This window comes from Neolamprologus multifasciatus, chromosome 23 (genome assembly GCF_963576455.1).
Source record: "Neolamprologus multifasciatus chromosome 23, fNeoMul1.2, whole genome shotgun sequence".
NCBI classification, from domain to species: Eukaryota; Metazoa; Chordata; class Actinopteri; order Cichliformes; family Cichlidae; genus Neolamprologus; species Neolamprologus multifasciatus.
The window spans coordinates 31,127,941-31,151,752 of NC_140460.1; the positions used below are offsets into that span (position 1 = coordinate 31,127,941).

The 23,812-nt window shown below is 37.6% G+C and overlaps 1 protein-coding gene across 1 annotated transcript; it reads right to left on the bottom strand.

Annotated features, from left to right (window-relative positions):
• Positions 1 to 4,892: 4,892 nt before the first annotated feature.
• Positions 4,893 to 12,377, bottom strand: LOC146491987 (uncharacterized). Its single transcript, XM_085150202.1, has 5 exons — positions 12,244 to 12,377; positions 12,085 to 12,163; positions 11,722 to 11,952; positions 11,398 to 11,547; positions 4,893 to 10,966 (listed from the first exon to the last, which is right to left on the bottom strand). Exons 1-5 carry the CDS (start codon positions 12,375 to 12,377, stop codon positions 10,646 to 10,648), a joined length of 915 nt encoding a protein of 304 aa, XP_085006328.1. The 3' UTR covers positions 4,893 to 10,645.
• Between the last annotated feature and the right edge of the window lie 11,435 nt (positions 12,378 to 23,812).

A 23,812-nucleotide genomic window follows, 5' to 3' on the forward strand; every position in this document is an offset into this window, starting at 1 on the left:
TAAAACATTTTTTAACAGATTTCTGCATGCAAAAATCGGTTCGAGGTCAGTAAGCACAACCAGAATTCATACATAAGGCACACTCTCGATTTTTGAGAAAATTAAAGGATTTTTTGTGTGGAAAATACGTTATACAGAAGAAAAGAATATATATCATGATATATATCATTACCGCACATGCTTCAAACTAACTAACTCCAAGCATACATGGCATTCATGACCTTCAGATCTCTCATGCCCCTTAAAACCTCCATCTTTATACAATGCCTTCTTCCAGTTTGAGAATCCTTCATGTAATGTAAAAGGAGTTTCAGAAGCATTTGGAAGGGGAAAGTGTCTACATGCAAAACAATAGACAGAGTCCCGACTTTGAGTATATTCCAGCCATTTGTGTTGTGAATACCATGTCTTGCTGAAGGCCCTCTTCTTTTCACCATGTTCGAGGAAATATCTTCAAGTGTGGCTGTCTAGGTCCCTCTGCTGGATTTTGAGATATATCTAAGTATGGGAGGATTCAATTTAAAAATCAATGAAGAATTGTTTTTAATCTAGAAAAACATCTCTTGCAAAAGTGACAGTATCAATATTATAAAATATTTACTGCACAATGTTAACTACCCAACATCATTATTTTGTTTTTAAAGGCTATCAATATTAATCTAAAAAGTAAGATTGGAGGTTAAATACCATTTGGATGGCCCGGTGTCGTACATGATGTTGAAGAAGAAGATGTTTCAAAAGGCACCACATCCTGGTTATCTGGTGCATCATGAACCGGTGAAGAAGTGCCTGGGATAATATAAAAATATTACATTTCATTAAATAGAAAAACATGTTATTTAAAGCAAACACATATATTTGCTTATTTAATTATTTATTCCCAAATATTAGGATTTGTCCCCTATGGATCGGTTGAACACTTGACAATATAAACATCCCTTCCTTGCATTTTCCTTATTCATTCTCACACATACCTTCATTTGTAGAAATCACAGGTGACAATGATGACTGCTGCTCAGTCCACCTTTCCCTGACACTGCTTTCTGCTTCTGGCGTTATTTTAGCCTTTTTAAGGAAGAAATTCTCAATATTTTGAGATCTTTGCACTCTTCACTCCTATTCTTTTATCTATACTGGTTGGCCCTGAAGTAATAAAGCAAAAACCTATGTCACAAACAACAACTTTCTTGATGTATGACTTTGACTAGAAGTCAGGGATGTCAAATTCTGGCCCTCATGGACCCCTATCATGCATGTTTTAGATGTTACCTATACCAACATAGCCAATTCAAATCAAATAATCCCCAAACACCTAGTTGTGCACAAGTCTGTATAAATGATTCTTTAAATCAGCTGTGTTGAAGTATGGAAACATCTGAAACTGGGAGGACAGGAGCCTTGAGAACCAGAACTGCACATCCCTGCATTGAACATGGCACAGCCATTTCATGGGGTGATTTACACTCTATTCGTAACATGGAGCTGGCAGGTAGGATAAGAAATGAGAGAAATTAGCTAGACCGCACAGTGTAGTGTAAGTGCTGCCTTATGGTAAACTTTGGTAATATTAATGTATAAAGAACAACACTGGCTGATGATGAAATACAGTCAGCTGGCATGGCGACACTGCCAGTATTAACCTGCAACCAAATCTGCAACTCCATACAGCAATGTTACGACTTGGATTATATCTTATAACTCATAACTCTTATGCTAGCTCCCCCCAGTAGCCTACTGTTTGAAATATTTGACGGTTGCAATAATTCTTTAAGTGTTACTTTTTCCCTTGGTATTCTAATTTCACCACAGTTTACTAAACTCAACAGACTTAATATTACTTACGGGACATTTATTTTCTCATCATTTTCCTTCGCTGAAAAATAGTTTTCTGCGGTGCCGTGTTTCTCCTTCCTTTGCCAATGCTGCGTTTACTTACGCTCGGATATCTGCGCTTCACTATGAAAACATAATTGTACATTTGATATTTAATTGAATTTTATTGTTTTAGCTTCGGAGTGGTACCTGGGGTGGCCAGTCTGGTTGGGGGGGGGGTGGCCTGTGCCCCCCCCCAGGCCACTCCGCTGGACACGCCACAGCTGGCGTGCAGAGTGAAGCGGAAAAAAAGTGCGAAAGAGAGGGTGAGAGAACGGAAAAAAAAACCCCCACAGCTCCCAATAAGGAGCCGGCTCGCGTCGTCACTTCAAAGACCCGGCTCTAAGAGCCGTTTCGTTCGCAACCGACACATCACTACTTCCAATGCTTCTTCAGCACAGCCAGCAAAAACTGGTCAGTTGATCTAAGCGACGCAGACAGTGTCCAGGTGCAGTACCTCACAGAGGTAGTAGGGTTGAGACCACTAAAGTCTTTAAAACAATGTCGCAGGGTCCTGTCCTAAACCTCTCCCGAACAAATGCAGGCATAGTCAGGAAGTGTTCAGTCACTTTTATCTGCCAACCTCCCAGGTGCACAAAAGATCATCTACAAAGAAAATAAACAAATAACTTAATTCAAAACAAAACAAAAATCTATGTACAGAACGCAATCGGCTGAGCCAGCCTACATGTTACCCTCACTGTAACATCTCACAGACTGCCCCCGGTGGGCCCCAATGGCCTCCCTTTATATCCCATTGCCCCTCCCACTAGGCATAATAGTCATCCCTCCATCATTTCTTTCACAAAACACTCTTTTTTTCCCTCAGCTTCCAGCCGTATTTTTACAATAATTCACAAATACATTTATGGCCACTTTTAGCCATAATAAAAGAAAACCCAAACAAAAAAGAATGCAGAATTCTGGACAGGCGGCCAGTGTTGTGAGGATAAAACAGGAGTAATATGCTCCCTTGAACTATATAGCAACATCTTATGTAATATTCACTACAAAAACACTATGAACATCCTTAACTTGTTGAATAATTATAATTAGGGATGGGTATCCGGTGCCATTATGGCACCAGTTCTGACAATAAATGGTAGTAACCAGACCGAAAAGCAGCGCACATTTCGGTGTTTTATTTCGGTGCTTTTTTTCCTGAGATGTCATACACTTTGGATTCCAGCCAATCATTTTACCTTTCCAAGGATAGTAGGCGGGCCCAGGTACGTATGTTCTTTTAGAGCAGAGCTACAGATTAAAAATGCCCAAGGCGAAGCGGTCAAATTCTGGCTGTACTTCACAGCAAAAGATGCAAACTCAGCAGCCTGCAACAAGTGCTTTAAGGTGATACTGTGATACTGTCAAAGGAGGTAACACCTCAAATCTGATGAAACACCTGGCGACGTATAGCATTTTGTTAAAAGCCAAGAAATGCGCCGTATTTAATAGCTTGCTGCGAGACCTCACACCAAGCACATCTACTGCTCGTGGGTTGCTTGTTATCGGACCCGGAGTTAGCAACATCCCCCAAAAACCCGAAGAGGAGAGTCCTGGCCCCTAGCCCTGCCAGTGTAGCAGAAATGATGACGGATGATGATGGCAGCAACAGCCGTTGTTCTCTGCGTGAGTAGTTTAATGTTGTTCGTGTGTAATTTACATTGAGTAGGCTAACCACGTTATTAAATTAATGCATGTAAGGTGAACTAGCAAACACCGTCGTAGTTACATGCGGCTGTCTTCTTGTTTGATGGCAGATACTCCCTTCACCCTGGTCAAAAAGGTTAAAATGACCAAAGAAAAAGTGGAAAACAGCTAAACATGGGAGGTTTTTGGACAAAGTTTGTGGTTTTCCATTGTTTAAGCAATGCTTCCAGCCAAAGGTGATACCATAAATCCCCTATAGCTGCAAAAAAGGCTAACATTGTTATCTTTTTACAAAAAAACAGCTAAACATGACAGGTTTTTGGAGAAAGTTTGTGTTTTTTCCATTGTTTAAGCGCTGCTTCCAGCCAAGAGTGATGTCATAAATCCCCTATAGCTGCAGAAAAGGCTAACATTGTTATCTTTTTACAAAAAAACTGCTAAACATGAGAGGTTTTTGGACCAATTTTGTGTTCTCCATTCTTTAAGCACCGGTTTGAGCACCGTTTAAGCACCGGCACTGTTTCAAAAGTACCGGTTTGGTACTGGTATCGGATAAAACCTAAACGATACCCAACCCTAATTATAATATGTATGATATTCTGACAAGGTTGAAATGTAAATGTAACTGATTTTGTTCAATAATGATTTTCAGTGGGCTTTATTTTTTTATTAGATTTTGATTTCTTTGTTAGTTATTATTTTGTTTTGTTTATGACTTTGAATAAATAAAGTTGGAAGGAAAAAACACCAGTGGTCGTCTAATTTTTCATGTGTCTAAGCGAACACACAAATTCCCTGAGCGGTCCCTTGGACCAGCGGTCCCCAACCCCCGGGCATCGGACCGGTACCGGTCCACGAGTCGTTTGGTACCGGGCCGCGAGAGTTGAGGCTCAGGTGTGAAATGTGTGGTTTTCAGGGTTTTTATCGGTTTTCAGCGTTATTTTGTTATCGTTTTTATCGTTAACTCGGTTTTCCTGGGTCTTTTCACGTGTGTTATGAATAACTCTTCTATTTTTCAGTAGCGGTACTAGTTTTATTTTGTTGTATTTTTCCGCGACACCTTAAAGGCCAGTCCGTGAAAATATTGTCGGGCATAAACCGGTCCGTGGCGCAATAAAGGTTGGAGACCGCTGCCTTGGACCACTGTGAGCAACAGCAGACAAGTGCACTGTGGTTACGCCAGCATCGAATCCATCCAAGTTACATGGTTTATTAAAATAATCAAATGACAGCATTTACATTTATGTTAGACTACTTTTAATTAACTGCTTTATCCCACTTACAATGAAAATTTAAAAAAATCTTGTTCGTGACTTGTGTCAACACTGTTGGAAGTAAAAATAACTCGAACTCCAATTTTGAAAACACAACTTTCTTTTTTTTTTTCTTTTTTTTTATATAAAGCTCTGACTTGTATTATGAGTATGAGTCTGTGGTCTGGGAGAGAGTCCTGTAACTCTCTGTCTGCAAAATACAGTAAATAATGACCAATGTTGGGCAATTAATTATATAGTTACTTCTTCAAAAAAGTAACTGACTTACGCAAACAACAAAGTTTTTTGCAGCTGTTTACCTAAAAATGCAGCCAAGACGTTTTTTTAAATAAACATTTCAAACTATTTACAGAACAATCAGGTGTTCTGCATCAAACTTGATGCCACACAAATGATTTGTGCCACTCCAAAAAATAATTTCTGTCCACTATGAGATAAAGGAGAACAACAACCTGATACCTGCAGGCCTGACAGCAGGAGATGTGTCACTCCTGTAACACCTGTAACATTCAGTAGTCGCCTCATTGTTCTGACGCACACAACAAAACTACTGACTACACTACACACTAACTACACAGGATTTGCGCTAAACGTCGCAAATCTCTCACATCTCAAAACACCTCCGTCGCTCCTAAAACTTCCCCCTTCCTAAACTACATGCCATGTTGCCATATCATTTTTTGATTGGTCGCATAGTACTTTTTTTCTTAGAAAAGGCCTATTTTACTGTTTCTTCCCGCAGTAAATATAAACGATAGTATTCAGGAAGAAAACCAAACATTGCAGATATTTTTATCATAACTCTGGTTTTACGTGGCCTATCAACACAATTCAAAAACTGGTATAAAGTCCACACTTTTTCCGTCAATTGTTCCGTCTGTCCTGCTCACATCTCCAATGGTTCTACACGTTGTCATTAACGTAGCTTCACTCCACATCAGCCACGCCGCTTTGCTAGCTAAAACACCGGTGTCGGCACATAAGGACGCTGTTATAGCCTGTCAACAACGCTGATTAGCTGCGTATATACGAATGTGAATCGCATTATTGGCTGGAGCAGCCAGTCACTGACTGACTCACACTGTAAAACAGAATGAATTGTTAATGTATTTATTTTAATTTCAATTCAGATCAGATTTTTGTTTGTGCGCAACGCAGATTTTCTGTGCGCAGAGACCGTGCCAGCAGTGCGCAATTGCGCACGCGCGCAGATTAGAGGGAACATTGGTGGTCGTTATCCTGCTGGGATTTGTGGTTCATGAAATATTTGGTGTTGATTATTGAATTCACTTCTGTTACCTTCTGAAGTGGAGTCAACTTTGGATACCATCAGTGCATCTCTCCGAGTTCTCGAAGACGAGCATTAAGCAGGACCGGAACAAACGTCCCTCGCATACCAAGGGTAAGAAAAAAAACAGCTTTCTTCAGCTGTTTCATTTGTACCTGGTGGTCAGTGGTAGTTCTAGTAAATCAAAGGACTTTCACAGTGTTTTATACTTCTCTTTGTGTTATTTTCAACTGAATTTATATTTCAGGTCCAGTTCATCTTTAAAACACAAGACGAAATGTCTGTAAATTTGAAATATCTAACTTGATTATCTTTATTATTGCTACTTTAAAGTATTTCATCTTATTTTCAAGCTAAATTTTTAAGGTAAATATGTGGTTATTCATCTATGTGTTTGGATGAGAAGTCTTAACATCAGTGCTGTTTTTATGGCAGTAATTGGATCATTTTCTCTAACTTATTATCTTTATGTTTGTCAGAGCTGATTCAGTGATGGAGAAATTTCTGGAGCAGAGCAGAGCTCAATTAGCTAATTTCAAGATACTGGAGAAAAACCATACTACTGTGATGACTGTGGAAAAAGCTTCACTCACTCAAGTCATTTGAAGATAAACCAGTGCATCCCACGCAGGAGAGAAATGTTAGATCTGCCACAGGTGTACGAGGCATTTCAGCAACCCATCCTCTTTAAAACGTCAACCCTCTAACCTAACCTAACTTATTATCTTTATGTTTGTCAGAGCTGATTCACTGATGGAGGGATTTGTGGAGCAGAGTAACACCAGCAGCCAAATGCTGACAGTGGCAGAGGTAAGTCACTTTAACCTGACACATTAGATAAGAAGACATGGCATTCCAAGAAAGCTGAATAGAAACCTATAGGAGAATCCTGTAAAGATGCCCTAACCCCAAAAAGCCAATCAAAAGGCCAAAACATATATAAGTCAAAGCCCTACTTCTGTCATGAATGTGGAAAGAGCTCGCTCAGTCAATTCATTTGAAGATACATCAGTGTACCCACACTGGAGAAAAAGCCCCATTACTGTCATGAGTTCAACAAGAGTTTCAGTCACTCATCAGCGTTGAAGCATCATCAGCGTATCCACTCAGGAGAGAAACGTTAGATCTGTCACAAGTATAGGATGTGTTTCAGCGACCTGCAACATCCCAAAAAGACCTCAGGATGAGAAGGGGGTAGATGTTACTGAAGGACAGCTGGATCTTCCCAGGCAAGATGACAGCAAGCTATTCCTCTGTGAGCTGTGTGGAAAGAGATTCAATAGATTATCACATTTGAAGATACACTGGAGAAAAGCCCTGTTGTGAATGTGGACAGACTTCACTCAATCAAGTCATTTGAAGATACACCAGTGCATCCCACACAGGAGAGAAATGTTAGATCTGCCACAGGTGTACGAGGCATTTCAGCGTACACCTGAAGCGTACAACTTCCATCTGCTTTAAAACGTCATCAGAATTCCTGTCCTGCCCTCTAACATACATCATCATTTCAACAAACGTTTGTTAAAATATTTAATGAAACCATTAAACTCATTTCCAAGCATATTAAAATGTTGGTATTCTAATTTCATTTTCAAATGAAAGCCAATGACAGAGAGATTTTGAAGCACTTACAGAGGTACTTAGAGAGGTAGAATTTTCGGGTATCTGTACTCTACTCGAGTATTTCTTGACAACTTCTACTTTTACTCCCTACATTTTAAAACAAATATCTGTACTTTCTGCTTTAATATACTGCGAGATAGCTTGGCCAAAGTGGCTGAAGAAGGGCAGGAGACAGATGCTGTCCATTTTCAATCATTGCGACCAAAAAAATATTTAAAATGGACTCTAAATGGACAGGCGGCCGGTGTAGTGAGGATAAAACAGGAGTAACTTGCTTCCTTCTCTGTGTACCAGTTAAAAGCTGCTGACAAGGATGACTGGCTAATACCAAAGTATGAGTTACAGTAATCCAGTTGAGTTGTAATAAAAGCAAGGATTACTGTTCTGATGTAAAACCAGCTATTTTCTCCAGAATTTTAGAGAAAAAGGGAAGCTTAGAAATAGGCCTAAAAATTGATAAAACAGAGGGATCCAGGATAGTTTTCATAAACAGAGGCTGAACTGTAGCATGTTTACACAAATAGCAAGAACAGATTGCTATAATAATAACTGAGGTGGAGCAACATCAGTAGAGGAACATGGAGGCTTCAGATGACTAACAACCTCATACACAGCAAATCCAGCATGCCCAAATTAACACTGTCAGTTTTGATTTCAACATTATTACAGTGTCTATATGGGTCCACACCAGTGAGTGTTAATTTAACTCTTTTTGGAGAGTTGGTACATTAACTCTGATTTAGTGTTAAATATCAAATGTGTCTGGAGCTGATAATTCAACACTCATTAACACTAACTAGGTGTTAAAGGTTTGTAATAAAATACTCTCACAGAGTATTTTATTTTAACTACAAAAGAGTTATCTTCTAATTAATTCTAAAAGGTGTAAATTTTACTGGTCTGATCTTTTAGAAAAAAACATGAAAACAAGCTGACGTTTTTCTGAAAAACATTTATTTTTATATGCAACACAATTTCAAAACATTTTCTAAAACATGTAAGAATATGGATTAATGTACATGTTCTCGCTTTCATTAGAATATTGTTTATCAAAGGGTCTGACATAGGTGAGCTGGTCAATGCAAATAATAGCATGTTCATTACTCTTTTCTTCAATACAGTTTGCATGAAAGTGTTCATCAAAGTACAAGGTGTTGACAGTACAGCCTATTATGAATTCATGTTGTTCACGTATTATGATATAGCAAATTTTCTTAAAGACTGGTAGATCGCTGGACATTCCAGTACATAAAAACAAGCCAACCTGGTATTCAGTGCTATAATTTCTAACCCAATTTGTAGTTGAAACATTTAATGAATCAACATTTAATGACTCGCACAATAGATAGGGCTGGGCCATATTATACCGTTCACAGTAATACCGGTACAATGTTAGGCAACGATAAGAAATCGTTGCCTAACGATAAGAAACGATAAGATCTATCGCGATAGAATATGGGTCAAACGCACATGCGCAGTGCCTTTGTTTTCATACGCACATGGCCGACTGTTGAGTGAAACGGATGAACCGTTGCAAAAATGGTGCAACTTCAGTGATGTGGAACTGGTTTGGTGTTTGTCCGTCAGATACACAACAAAGCACATTTTTTTGTAGAACATGCAAAGCGGGCCGTCGTTATTGCCGTATTTATTGGACTAAGGTGCTCGTAAATCTGGGAATAGTCTTGGTCCTAAACTCCCTCCCCTTCAGGTCCCAAAGTCAAACAAACACTGCAGCATCACTGAGAGTAAAAATCTGTCTAAATTCTTTCATCTTTAATAAAATCATCAGCATTGCTGCTTTACTAAATGTAACTATGAAGTTTAACATCCAGGCATCCATGAAAACAGAATTTATTACATTTAACGGAGTGGAAGTTAGCTCGCTAGGTTCGCTAGTTACCTAAGCATGATATAGCATGTTCTGACAGAGAGATTTCAGAAAAAATTTAAACATGCTCTGCTATTACTTCCAACATAAATGAAGACAGGAAACTAAACAGCAGCGACGTTTGTAGGGTTACTGAAGTTGGGCTAGGTGATATATAATGATGTGCTACATGATCGCTAGCAACACAGCTATGTTAGCATAACATAAACAGTGAAGCTGGAGGATGAATGCTAACACTTTTCCACTCGATAAAAGTTAACGTGAAGGTTCCTGATGGTTAGAGACAAATGCAATCGCATGGCAGGATGCTGTAAACAGACCAAACTTCAGTCAGTCAACTGAGATAATCCATCCACAATAGAAGGTTAGTCATTAATATACTGCAACAACATGGGAATAGAGCAGCTGTGATAGAATACAGCATTAATGAATCAATGGTACAGAAGTGGAGGAAGCAAGAAGAATGAGTTGAATAAAGTTTGATTTATCTGACCGCTTTGTTTCACTTAATGTGTCTTATAATCAAGTGCACCTTATGGTCTGAAAAATATGTATTTGACCATTTTATTTGGCACACTGCAGTTTAATGTTGCAAAGCACCTCTTTTTAACTTCAGTGGATATTATACATGGTTATGCTCAGGATATGTCAGCCAATTTCTACTGGAAATGCCTTTTGGTTAAACTTTCAGCAAGGAATTTGCATTTGCACTGTTAAATTTTTATATAGCTTTAATGCACATAAAAAAAACAGCTGCTTGTTTAAGTCAAAATAAATGGATGGTGTGTTTTTGCGCTAGTAAAGTTGTAGAGTTGTATTTTGTCTCGCATCAACTACATTGTCAGTTATATCGTCATCGCAAATTTTCAAATATATATTGTGATAAATATTTTTGGCCATATCGCCCTGCTCTAATTGTAAGTACAAAAAGATGAAAGACATCACTGCTCTCTACATTTTAAATGCAGATTTTTGTTTAGATATAAATCATGTTGAAATTTTAAATGTTAAATGTTTAATCCCTCCTTTAAGTTTGTGGACCTTTTAATGGTCTCGCAGCAGACATGCTCTAAGTTCCTTGACTCGAGGGATTTCTTTTGTGTTTCCAAAATCAATGTTGTAGATTGTGGTTTGAATGAAGGTGTAGAAACTGGTAAGAGCTTCATCATATGAGAGGCTGAAGACAAAGTGTGCTTTGAATAGCCCATCAAAAGCAGCCACTGAAGTTGGAGCATCACATGGTATAGCTTTCTGGTCTGCAACGATGAAGAACCTCTGAAAGTTCTTCTTTTGCTCACCAATGCAGAGAAGGAAGGGCTGCCTGGTGTCAGCTTTCTCCAGGAAAGTAGTGAGGCTGACGCCTTCCTGGAATTTAAATAGTACATTTCAGTCATGAGTAAAATTTTCTTTTCAACTGTTTGGCTTTCATATAAGGTCTATGGGCCCAAGCAAGTAACCTGTCTTAACACAAATAGATCCAAGTAGAATAAAAAAGAGTAATGTTTTATTTGTTAAGTTCACATTCTTCTGTTTGCAGGAGCCACGAGTGTGCACTGACCCCAGATCTGTCGATTAACTGACAGATTTTATCTCTTCTCATATCTATAGATACAGCATGATTTCATTTTTATCTTGGGGCTTACCATGTTACTAACTTGTGCAGCAAACAGACCAAAAATCATTAATTATAAAAAGTTGTTACAAAAAAATGCTAATAGAGCATACCTTGACAAATCTCACAAGATCATTGGCTGCCTGTGCAAAGCTTTTTTTTGTGAAACACTGTCCAAATTTACCCCAATCATTTGAAGGCTCTGGATCAAAAGATGCTCCTCAACACAAGGACCGGATGGAAGACTTTCTGCGATGACTTTTTGCTTGAAATATGAAGGCCACAATCTTCCAGAGGCTTCATCTCCAAGCATAATTGCAAAACTCTGATCAATCTATTAATAAGACAAAACAGCAACCAAAAACTGGTTACTTAACTGTTCTTGGCTAAATGTTATATTTAGCTTAATATCATGAAATGTCTATAAATATACTCACCAACCCAGGTGTATCAAGGAAATGAGGGAAGACATCCAAGATTGATGATCTTGCATCAAAAGTGACTCTCATGTTCTCTTTAACCACAGACCTATCTGTTGAGTGTCTAATAACAGACAGAGCCTCTCTGCACTCCTCACCAAAAAGCTGTCCACTAACAAACAAAGATTCTCTTCAGGTTTTGGACTGTCCTGGAAGTTTGGCCTGGGACACCCACTAGCACCATCATCGATACTGTGTTGGACAGTCTTGAGTCTCCAAGCAAGATAGCCAGTATTGACCTCCGGATCATAATAATGTTCCTGCTCATGCATGCACATCAGTCACACACACAAAAACAAACAAAAAACATACCCAACAAGAAAAATGGAGCAAAGGAATACATATTTAGTACCACTGCATAAATTACAGAGATGTTGCGTTTCAGCGCTAACACTTAGGTAACCATTTTTTGAGTACTGATCTTGGAGATATGGAAAAAGTGTTGCAATCCCCAGTGCACAGTTAGTCAGTCTTCATTTCAAAAACAAAAAAAGTGTATTGCTATTCTGCTCACTCAACACTGCTTTTTAAGATCATCAAAGAATTCTTACCCGTGTGATTCCATCATATCTGCAACCAGTATGTTGACCGTTTGTTGACAAGTTGGATCTGACGGTGTTTCAGTTTTGTCGTATTCATTGAAAATTTCCTCACCCTTTGGGTTTGACCTCAGGACAGTATACATTTTCTGTTAAAAAAAAGATTCATACTGATTAAACTGAAGCAAATTACACAAAAAAGGGCAAAATGCATATGAGAAGTCACAACTGGAATAATGTTCAACCACAGATTTTATCTGATAACAGCATGTAAAATGCACTCAACAGCATTTTACAGTTTTTCAAAGAAGAAAATTGGAATCTGAAAGGTTTTTAAATCTGGCCAATATTCATGTAAACATTGAAGATCACGAAGAAATGTACTCCTCTAAATTATTATGGATCTACTGTACCTATTGCTGTCTGTTTTCTGTATCCAACTGTGAAAGCTCAAACTCCAGTCTTTACCAGCTCATCAAAAATGTCTGATTCCACTTCAGTGTTGGCGGTATCAGTGAGGATGAGTACACCTTCTGTGAAGAGTTGAGGCTGCAAGCTGAACTTGTCCCCAACTAAAACAAAGAAAACCAAAATGTCCCTAAACTATTAAAACTACCAATTCAAGTCTTACTGTTGATCACTTTTAAATGATCATTTTATACTAATTTAAATTGCATATGAATACAAAGCATCTTTAAGAAACTAGAGGAAATGAAAGCATTCATCACTTTGTGGAACTTCAACATACTTCTGCACTCCTCCATATTCCACTTCTGCAAGCATATCCTGTGTGGAGATTCAATAAAAATTAGTTGTGCAGTAATTAATTGGATAAATAATCTGGTAATTAATTGAAAAAAAGAATCATGATCCATAATAGAGCAGGGCGATATGACCAAAAATATTTATCACGATATACATTTGAAAATTTGCGATAACGATATAACTGACGATATAATTGACACTAGACAAAATACTTTACAACTCTTCAACTTTATTAGTGCAAAAAACCCCATCAATGTATTTTCACTTAAACAAGCAGCTGTTTTTTTATGTGCATTAAAGTTATATAAAAATGTAACAGTGCAAATTCCTTGCTGGCAGTTTAACCAAAAATCATTTCCAGTGGAAACTGGCCGACATATCCTCAGCATAACCATGTATAATATCCACAACACTTAAAAAGAGGTTATACACACACAATACGGTAACATTATGTTGAAGCACAGTACGTATCACTCCACGAGGCGCCTGCCTACAATAGCCATAATACTCCGACAATCCATCAAGCGGTGCGGGTTCATAGCTTAGCAAAGTCGCACTAAAACATTTGACAGATTTTCGAGCGCCGTGTACGACATAAAATCGTTTCGAGGTCAGTAAACACAACCAGAATTCATACATAAGGCACACGGGATTATAAGGGGCTCTGTCGACTTTCAGAAAAATCAAAGGATTTATTTTAAGTGTGCCGTATTTTCCAACAACGTTGTAATAACGACGGCCCGCTTGCATGCTCTACCAAAAATAGTGCTTTGTTGTGTATCTGACGGACGAAAGCTAAACCAGTTCCACACCACTGAAGTTGCAGCATTTTGACAAACCAATTCTGGTTCATCCGTTTCATTCAACAATCCACTTTCACTCTTCTCATTCTGCGTCACCACCATGTGCGTATGTAAACATAGGCACTGCGCATGTACGTTTTACCCATATTCTATCACGATATGTCATTTTCCTGTCATCGCCCAAAATTACACCGGTATTACCGTGAACGGTATGATATAGCCCAGCCCTAATCCATAACTTGTGTTAAGCCAAGTAAGACAATTCTAGATTCTAAACAAATTTCCCATGTTTCAAGGCAAATATTATACCCAGAACATGTTTGTTAAAATGGTGCTCTCTCAAACAACTGAAGAACACAGAATTCGGTAATAAATTCAAAACCTTAATCTTTTTCATTTTTACCTAAACCGAGTGCACAAAACTCTGAAGGGATCTAAATGTTAACGTAAAACCCAGTCAGCACTTCTACTACTGCCGTTTGCTAAATCAGTTTTTGTGGGAGATCGCTTTCAGGCTTTAAGTAGCGCCATAATTTTATGCCAACATTTCGTGATCTAAACATTGTATTTGAGATAGTGTATTTCAGTTAGGGCTGCCACAAACAATTATTTTGATAGTCGACTAGTCACCCATTATTTTTGCGATTAGTCGACTAATCAGATCATGCATCCATTGGACGTAAAACGTACAGTTTATTACACCAGCATGCATCTGCTCTTATATAACTATCATTAGCTTTAAGTGTTTAAGGTATGTGCTAACTAAAAATAAAGACATGATATTTTATTAAATTTTAATGAAATTTGCAGATTGTTTCGGAGGAGTTTAATAAGCTCAGCCATCTAAAATATAACGGGACAACGGAGTAAATTCTTGAGCATCTCACACTAATGATAATCAGTTGTCTGCTTGACGTTTATTCAGCTGTGTAAAAATCTCAGCCAAACCGGTTTACTCAGGAACAAATAAAACACTGAAATAAACCAAAAATTAACATTTAGAAGTTATCTAAGTGACTGATATCATGTTTATACGGAAGCGTAGAGCTGCCACCCAGGCAAAAGAAAAATACAAGTGTATCACGTTATAACGTGAAAAGTTTATTGTTCTAACAAGATACTTTTCCTGTTTGTACAATATACTATCATGTTTGTACAATATACCTTTCATGTTTGAACAACATAATATCACGTTATTACAATATACATAATTATCACGTTCGTACAATATAATTATCACGTTCGTACAATATAATTATCACGTTCATACAATATAATTATCACGTTCGTACAATATAATTATCACGTTCGTACAATATAATTATCACGTTCATACAATATAATTATCACGTTCGTACAATATAATTATCACGTTCGTACAATATAAATATATTGTACAAACGTGATAATTATGTATATTGTAATAACGTGATATTATGTTGTTCAAACGTGAAAAGTATATTGTACAAACATGATAGTATATTGTACAAACAGGAAAAGTATCTTGTTAGAACAATAAACTTTTCACGTTATAACGTGATACACTTGTATTTTTCTTTTGCCTGGGTGGCAGCTCTACGCTTCCGTATGTTTAACCTCAGTAGCAAAATCTCTATTAATAAAAATAGTGTACGTGTATGCCTTAATAAAAAACAAACAGGTGAGATGTTAGAACGCTTTTATTTTCATTTTAGTGGCCACTCAAAAATTACAATAGACAGCTGCTGGGGTTTGGAAGAGAACTGAACAAATATTTAAAATATAATTTGATCGTTTTGAAGCAGCCTTCAGAATCTCCCGTATTAACATGCTGTTTTTGTTCCCGGTGAAAATGTTTCCTCCTGAATTGAAATATATCTCAGTGTCAGGGACCAAGCAGTAAAGCATAAAGGACACAGGTGTTTTAATTTTAAAAAAAAAAAGGGGTTTTATTTATATTTCAAAAATATGAAAATATATTTAACAAAGCCAAAACTTAAACAGGCAGACCAATAAAAGAGGTCAACTCAATAGACTAAACTCAGGATAAAAATTAACAAAACCTCAAACAAACATAAGATAAACTGACCTGCTGAAATGACACACGGGGGAACTTAAATACTGGTTTAGCTAAACCAAATGACACACACGGGGGGGAAACAAGGTTATATGGCATGGCTGCCATATAACCAACTAATACAAAACAATTAAACAAACATGAAACACCCCCCAGGCAATGAAGCATGTGGTGCTATCCAATTAGGCTGTCAGCGGTACTTCAGGTCTCCCAGCCCTTTGCCACACCTTTTGCCAGATAGGAGGCGAAGCCAACCCCAGGTAACTCAAACAAAGAAAGATGTATTAATATAACATAAAACTGAACTTTGACCTTGCAAGGTTAATATGTGTGCACGCCATATAAACATTGGAGGGTGTGATGTAAAAATAAATACATTTAATAAAGAAACAATATTGAACAATAAGTAGAATATTTTAAAGTAGTGACTGTAAATTAAACTAAGGTGAATCAACTGGTGGTGAGGTGTGGAGCTTACCATGTGTGGCATGCCATCACACTCAGCCAAACCGATTTACTCAGAAACAAATAAAACAGTGAAATAAACCAAATATTAACATTTCGAAGTGGTCTAAGAGACCCGTTTAACCTGAGTAGAGAAAGATGGGGGGTTTAAAGCGATGTGCATGTTCTGCATGCGCTGGTTGTTGAATTTACACGCAAGGAATTTAATTACGGCCGTAAATCTTATGATATAAAGATAATTCTATTCCCCGGGTTTGTTTTAAACCAATATGTGAGGTTACAGTGGCTACATCTCTGTCATATACGCTTCATCTACTTTTAGACAATCATGGACCGTTGCTTTGCACCCAAGTCTACCCAATTTTAGCAGAAAACTACTCGTTTCGTTTGCACACATTTAATTTCTGCTAATTGGTTTCGTTGTTCTTTTATGAAGCTATAATGGTACTTTTTAATTTTAGTCCACTGAGGCTGCCAAGTAAGTCTAGACACGGAGTCTTACCTACCCTGGGTTTTGTTTTGAGGGGATTATAGGGTGTTTTTTCTTTTTTTCCTTTTATTCATTTAGAGGGACTTTTGGGATGCTCTCTCTATACCATGTTTGATTCTGTAAGTATTGGAAACTTTAAACATTTGGCAACAGATTGGAGGTTTATTTAGATTTTAAGCTGTTTTCCTAACCAGGGAAAGATTGATTTATAAGACATAAAATAAAAAGGACAGGACAGTTAACCTGTATTTTGGTAAATGTTAGAGGGTTTAACTCACCCATTAAAAAGAAGAAAGTGCTAACATATTGCGTTTATCCAAGAGACCCACCTCACTGATATAGAACATTTAAAACTGCGCAGAGACTGGGTTGATCATGTTTTTTATTCGTCATTCTCATCCTAAGCTAGAGGTGTGGATTTGCTTGAACAATGAACAAGTAGTATTGATATCTATGACCCAAATTAAGACAACCCACATTTTTTAAATAATTTAATTATAAAGCTGGCAGCAGTTGAAGTTCAATGTGTTTTGGGTAGTGATTACAACCTAGTACGCTATTCAAATCTCTAATAGCTCTAACTCAGGGCATGAGAGAATTAGGCCTCTGTCAGCGGTCCCCAAAACCTTTTTTGTGCCACAAACTGGTTTATGTCTGACAATATTTTCACGGACCGGCCTTTAAGGTGTCATGGATAAATACAACAAAATCAAACCAGTACCAGTACCACAGAAAAAAGATTTATTCATAACACACAGGAAAAGACATAGGGAAACGTAGTTAACATTAAAAATGATTTTAAAAAAAATAATGATAAAAACCCTGAAAAACGTAAATTTCACACCCAAGCCTCAACTCTCGTGGCCTGGGGGTTGGGGACTTTAATTTTATCCAACTGTTCATTACTTACTTACTCAAGAATAGGCATGTTTTTGGATCACAGACACTCCTCTCACAAATTAAAACTAGCTAGTAATTAAGCTGCTACAATTTCAGATCCTAATCCTATAAAAATGGATTTGGAGCTCTACCAATCTGAATTTTCCTACTAGGTGGCGATTTAGAGGATATTTGTTAAAAGCCCCCAAATGTATTACTTTTATGAATATTAAAATAGACATGTATCTGGAATTAAACTTAAATACCTCCTCACATTCAAATATACGGGAAGCGCTTAAAGCTTGAGAGGTCACATATTTCATGTGTCTCATATAAAAACAAACACAAAAGGGAGCAGCGTTTTCAATTAGAAAACGATATAAGGCCTTTGGAAATAGATCATTCGAGAACAAAACAAGCAGAATTACTTAGTACCATAAAACAAAAATTAATTTTATGTGATGATATGTCAGAACTAGATATCATTATGATGAATTTGGTTGTAAGGTTGCCAAACTACTATTGTGGCAAATCAAAAAGGAAGATACTGAAAGATACATTTACAGTATTAAAACAGATGATGGCAGAAAGAAATTCAGAATTTCAAAACTATTATCAACCGTTATATACAACTGACCATGACAGTGACCATAATACGTCAATTAACTCCACCAAAGATTAGCACATCTGGTCAATACATGCTAGAGAAAGAAATATCTTGCTGTTAAATTGTTAAAAAACAATAAAGCCCCAGGCCCCGATGGATATCCAATTGAATACTTCAAAACCCATTGTGTAACATTGAGGACACTCACAGAAGAACCTGGGCTAACCTCAAAGCACCCAGAGGTGGCAAAGTACAGACTTTGTTTACTTAAGTAGATGTAAAGATACCTGTGTCAAAAAACACTCCAGTAAAAGCTGAAGTACTGAAGCAACTTCTTTACTGTTTACGGCGCTCAATTTTAAATTAGCTGCCACTATAACCCAACTGAATGTTTTAACTCAACTTATTTTATGAGTCCTCTTATCTGTAAGATTTCATTCATGTGGGAGGTGGAATATTTTCTCTGTATGCATGAAAACTAGGTTGAGTTAAGGTAGCGCTATGACCTGAACTGTTACAACCTCAAGTTATCCACTACAGGTGATCCTGACTCATGAGTTTGTTGCAAAATGCCAACTTCCCTCTGGTAAGTGTGTCTGCACCTGGCCTGTGTGAAACAGATGAGCTAATATCTGGAGCTGAGCCAGCATCCTTCTACAAAAAAGATGAAACTGTGAAATAAGCTATTGTATCGCTCTTTCCTTATGACTTTCTGTAAGGCTATATAATACATAGAGTGTCGGACACTCGATACACAGTCTTGGGGTGTGGGTGTAATCTTATGTGTGGAATTGTGTTAGCACTCACGCCAAGAGTGAGCCTTGTCAGGACCTGTTATAAGAGACTGCGGTCTAAGTGATCCTGGTAAACAAGCTCAACTAGGAACATGCACACAGACAGTGATACTTTGGGAACAAACCCTGAAAGGACTATTTTAAAAAACCAAACAATCAGAAAGTGTCAAAATGAGTTGTTTGAAAAAAGTTCTCTCTCTTCAGCTGTACCACCAAACTAAAATTGCTAATTTAGGACTGTCAGTCGATAGATAAATTCCACTACCAAGCACTCTAGTCCCCAGATAGGAAATACTTGCCATCCTGATGGTGCCTGGATGCTGCTTCAATTTCTTTGTTCATGTTTTTGTGGCCACGCTGAGGTTCAGTGGATTTTACTGATTGCAAGTCACGTCTCCTTTCCAGTCTAAATCACTGAGGAATGAGGGCTCTAGTGACGCGACAGCAACTGGAAGAAAATTTCCACAGCAAACTGATATTTTAGCTCAGAAGTGAATTATCTTTCAGTTACAGATACGTTGGTTGGTTAATACATCAGCATCTTCAAGGGTAATTATATGAGCAATACTGCAGATTTGTTATTCCATCACATAAATAATCACATTACATTGCAAAAAAATATTTTATTGTAACAAGTACAGCTTGTGGTGTTTTTCCAGTTTCTTGGGGGAAAGTAATTAAAAATAAGTCAGATTTGCTTCAGTTATTTGATTTGAATATTAGATTTTGTTGGGATAAAACTGAGGTTTCCGTAGAAAGAAAGAGAAAAATTTTGCTTTCTTAATTTCAGTGCGAAGCCAAAAAAAGGTCAGAAAAGTTTGCTTGTACACACTAGTGATGGGTCGTTCGCGAACGAAATGGCTCTTAGAGCCGACTCTTTGAAGTGAACGACGTGAGCCGACTCCTTATTGGGAGCCATGAGGGTTTTTTGTTTTTTGTTTTTTTCTTTCTCTCACCCTCTCTCTCGCCCTTTTTTCCGCTAAACTCCGCATGTGCGGCCTGTACTTTGCGCTGGGCAGAGGGGGGAGGGGCGTTAGTTACACTCGCAGTAGCACAGGAACAGAGCCAGAGAGAAAGAGAGCGAGGGACAACAACGTCACATTAGAAAGGTATAGTAATCATCCACTATTTTCAGTTGCAGATGATAAAGGATTCAGAAATCATGCAGGCCCATATGACAGAGAATGTGCATCTTCTTTTTGTTTTAATATTTTAATTTATATTTAATTGTGTTGTGGTTTGCAGTGTTTTGTGTTGTTTCACGTTAAATTTGTTTAAAAGGAAAAATTAAATAGTTAAAAGTTTAAAATGTAAATAGTTGTTTTTTGTATTATATGATTTATTTATTACATTTTATGTGGAGTGAATAAATAAAGTATATTTATGGTGGACCTTAGAGACAAAACACATACAAACTCCAAAACACGTACAAACTCCTAAGCATGTACAAACTCCAAAGCGCGTACAAACTCCAAAACACGTAAAAACTCAGAAGCATGTACAAAGTCCAAAACACGTACAAAAGACAACAGAAGTGCTCCAGGATGCTAGGGCGCAGTGTTGAGCTTTTGTTACCTAGTGGCTACACAAGCCAGGAAGTATCAACAACCGGATTTGGTGTGTGGTAGTAACAGGTAAATTAACTTTTTTTTAAAAATTATTTCAATAAATATGAGTGCTTGTCAATAAATACACAAACAATACACACATGCTTTCAATTGTGTAATTTAAGTGATCTGGGTAGCTCTGTTTTGGAAGTTCAGTAAATGCTAGAAATGTGTTTTGGAGTTTGTACGTGCTTTTTGGAGTTTGTATATGCTTTAGAGTTTGTACGTGCTTTGTCTCTAGGGGCCATATATAAACATATATAAATAAAACCACTTTTTTTTTACATTAGTAATTCCTTTTCTGCATAATTTTATATTATTGTTAATGATTAAATAATTAAAGCAACAAAACAACCTGAAGAGCCGGTTCGGAGCCGAAAGAGCCGGCTCTTTTTATTGAGCCGAGCCGAAAGAGCCGGTTCTCTAAAAAGAGCCGGAAATCCCATCACTAGTACACACTCATCCCTGAACCTTGTGTTTCTTTACATTGTATTGTGTAGTCACGTTGTATACTATTGTACAATAGTACAGTAAGTAGCTTTATAAGTGTTAGGCCCTTTTTGGAGTCTTAAAGTATTATTTGTGTCATGAAACGTCTGTGTAAAGCATGCAGGATAGCATCCAAATGCAGACTCATAGGCGAGACTTTAACTAAAAAAAACACAGCTTTTATTGCTGAATGGAAAATACTGCAAAGAAAAACTGGGGAATTACGGGAAACTAAACAAACGGAGAAACACACAGCCATTAGGGAGACTGCGACGCAGGACAGAGGGAGACGCAGACATAAATACACACGAGGGCAAATGAGGGAACACAGCAGAAGTTGACACAGACTCACACAATTCGCACAATATGACACCGGAGGAAGGAACGAGATGGACTAGAGAGAAAACAGAAGGCGATAACGCAATAACAAGGGGAGGGTGAGGAAACAGTTAAGGGGGTCGGGACACATAGAGAGAGCGAGGGAGACATGACGGGCTGAGGAAACATGGATGAACATGACCGACACGGGAAACATGGAATGAAATACTAGGAGGGGAAGGGAAACAAGACACAAGGACACACACCAAGAGGGACACAGGGGACAAAGACACAAGGGGAATCTAATAAACAAGGAGCTATAACAGGGCAATATACAATAACCTCAAGACTAACTAAATGAACTTCAATCTAAACCATAAACACAAAATCAGAACAAAATACAAGAAAACTCAAAACGCTGGGTTAAATGACCCAGGACCATGACAATTTGCATAAATTAACTAATTATGATCTAGTAACACTATATATATATATATATATATAATAGTAATAAACATGAAGTCAGGGATCAACCCTAGTAAATATCAAAAACACAATAAAATAATTCTGTAATTGTCTTATGATGATTTCAGAGGACTTATAAATGACACAGATTTAGTTACTATTTTAGTGCAAAAGCAACCAAAGAGCATTTTCATCACAGATGATCTCCCTGATAGCAGAACATCCGTACAGCCCAGCGTGTTATTCCCACGCTCTGTTTCACACCACCAGAAAACAATCACGTAATGAGACTTTACAATCAGCTCAGAACTGAAATCTGCTATTGCTTCCATGTTTCTGTGTCAGCAAATTATAAAAACATTTTACTGGTGGCAGCCTTTGAACCACCAGCTGCTGTCGGAGTTTGCAAAGATACGTCTGCAGGTATTTCCCGGCACAGTATCACAGCATGGCAGGAAGTGATATAATGAGGTTTAATCTAAGATACGTATTTAGTGCCATGTTGTCCAATCCATCTGAATCATATATCTACAAGCTTGTCAGTTCCAGCGTATTTTTCTATCAGATGCAAAACAATGATGTCAAACATCAACGACCTCAGTCACACGAATAATAATGAAAGCATGACTGTGTTTTTACACTACGTCCACACAGAAAACTGATCAGAAATCAAGAAAATAATCATTAAGGAATTGCAACCAGGAGTATCTTATTGTTGTCCATCCCTTAAACAATATTAAATACAAAAAAGCTAAACATGACTTAAAAACTTTATAAATAATCACAAATAAAAGTCAAGATATTCATATAAAATAAAATGATGATTTTAATATTTAAATAATATTGCATTTTGACTTTGATTTACCGTCTTATAGTTGAATATTTTGTAAAACTGACCTACTGAACCATTCGCCTCTGTCAGTGGTGGCTGTGGCTACAATGTAGCTTGCCATCACCAGTGTGTGAATGTGTGTGTGAATGGGTGGGTGACTGGATGTGTAAAGCGCTTTGGGGTCCATAGGGACTAGTAAAAGCGCTATACAAATACAGGCCATTTACCATTAATGTGCAGTGTTCACTTTATGCCCAGATCACGCCTTTTATTTTACATATCAATGGTAAGGTGCTTTAAAAGATTCATGCAACCCAAATCCACTTCAGTCAGAGTAGAAATCTTTGAAAATCTTATTTTAGATGGAACATTTTTATTGATTCTGCAATTTGTTTAATTTTACTGTTGGACATACACTGAAGTGCCCTTTGTCATACGGCTCCTGGGAGATCATTTCTATAGAACTGAACGCACTCTATTCATGGTTTCCTGCGACTCAGTGACAAGAGAGTTAATTAACCCTGAAAGGGTCCAGTCGATGTCATCCTGTGACCTTAGACAATTCAATTAGAATTTGTCAGGTTATGTAAAGGTGTCCATAGCAGCAAAGACAGAACATTAAAGGACTTCAGATTATGTCAAACAAATCAATTTTGTGCACGTGAGTTATGTGGAGATTTTAATGCTTAAATGGACACTGATGTATCAGTTGAATCTATTCACAAAGACAGGCAAATAGAGAGAGATAAATAGAAATAAGTACATGTAGACTATAATGTTAGTAGGATACATCTAAACTATATTGCCAAACGTATTCACTCATCTGCCTTCACACTTAAGTGGCAATCCTATTCTTAATCCAAGGGGTTTAATATGATGTCGGCCTCGGCTATGTGGGAAGACTTTCCACATGATTTAGAAGTGTTTGTGAGAACCTTTGACCACTCCAGAAGCACATTTGTGAGGTCAGACACTGAAGTTGAATGAGTCAAGTTCTTCCACACTAAACTC

Excerpts from the sequence above, each read along its gene's own strand:
- LOC146491987 (XM_085150202.1), bottom strand. The coding sequence starts at position 12,377 with ATGTATACTGTCCTGAGGTCAAACCCAAAGGGTGAGGAAATTTTCAAT. Across the intron at positions 11,548-11,721 it reads GTCTGTGGTTAAAGAGAACA|ATTGATCAGAGTTTTGCAAT; the intron begins TGAGAGTCACTT and ends TCTTATTAATAG. Across the intron at positions 10,967-11,397 it reads AGAGCCTTCAAATGATTGGG|GAAGGCGTCAGCCTCACTAC; the intron begins GTAAATTTGGAC and ends TTTAAATTCCAG.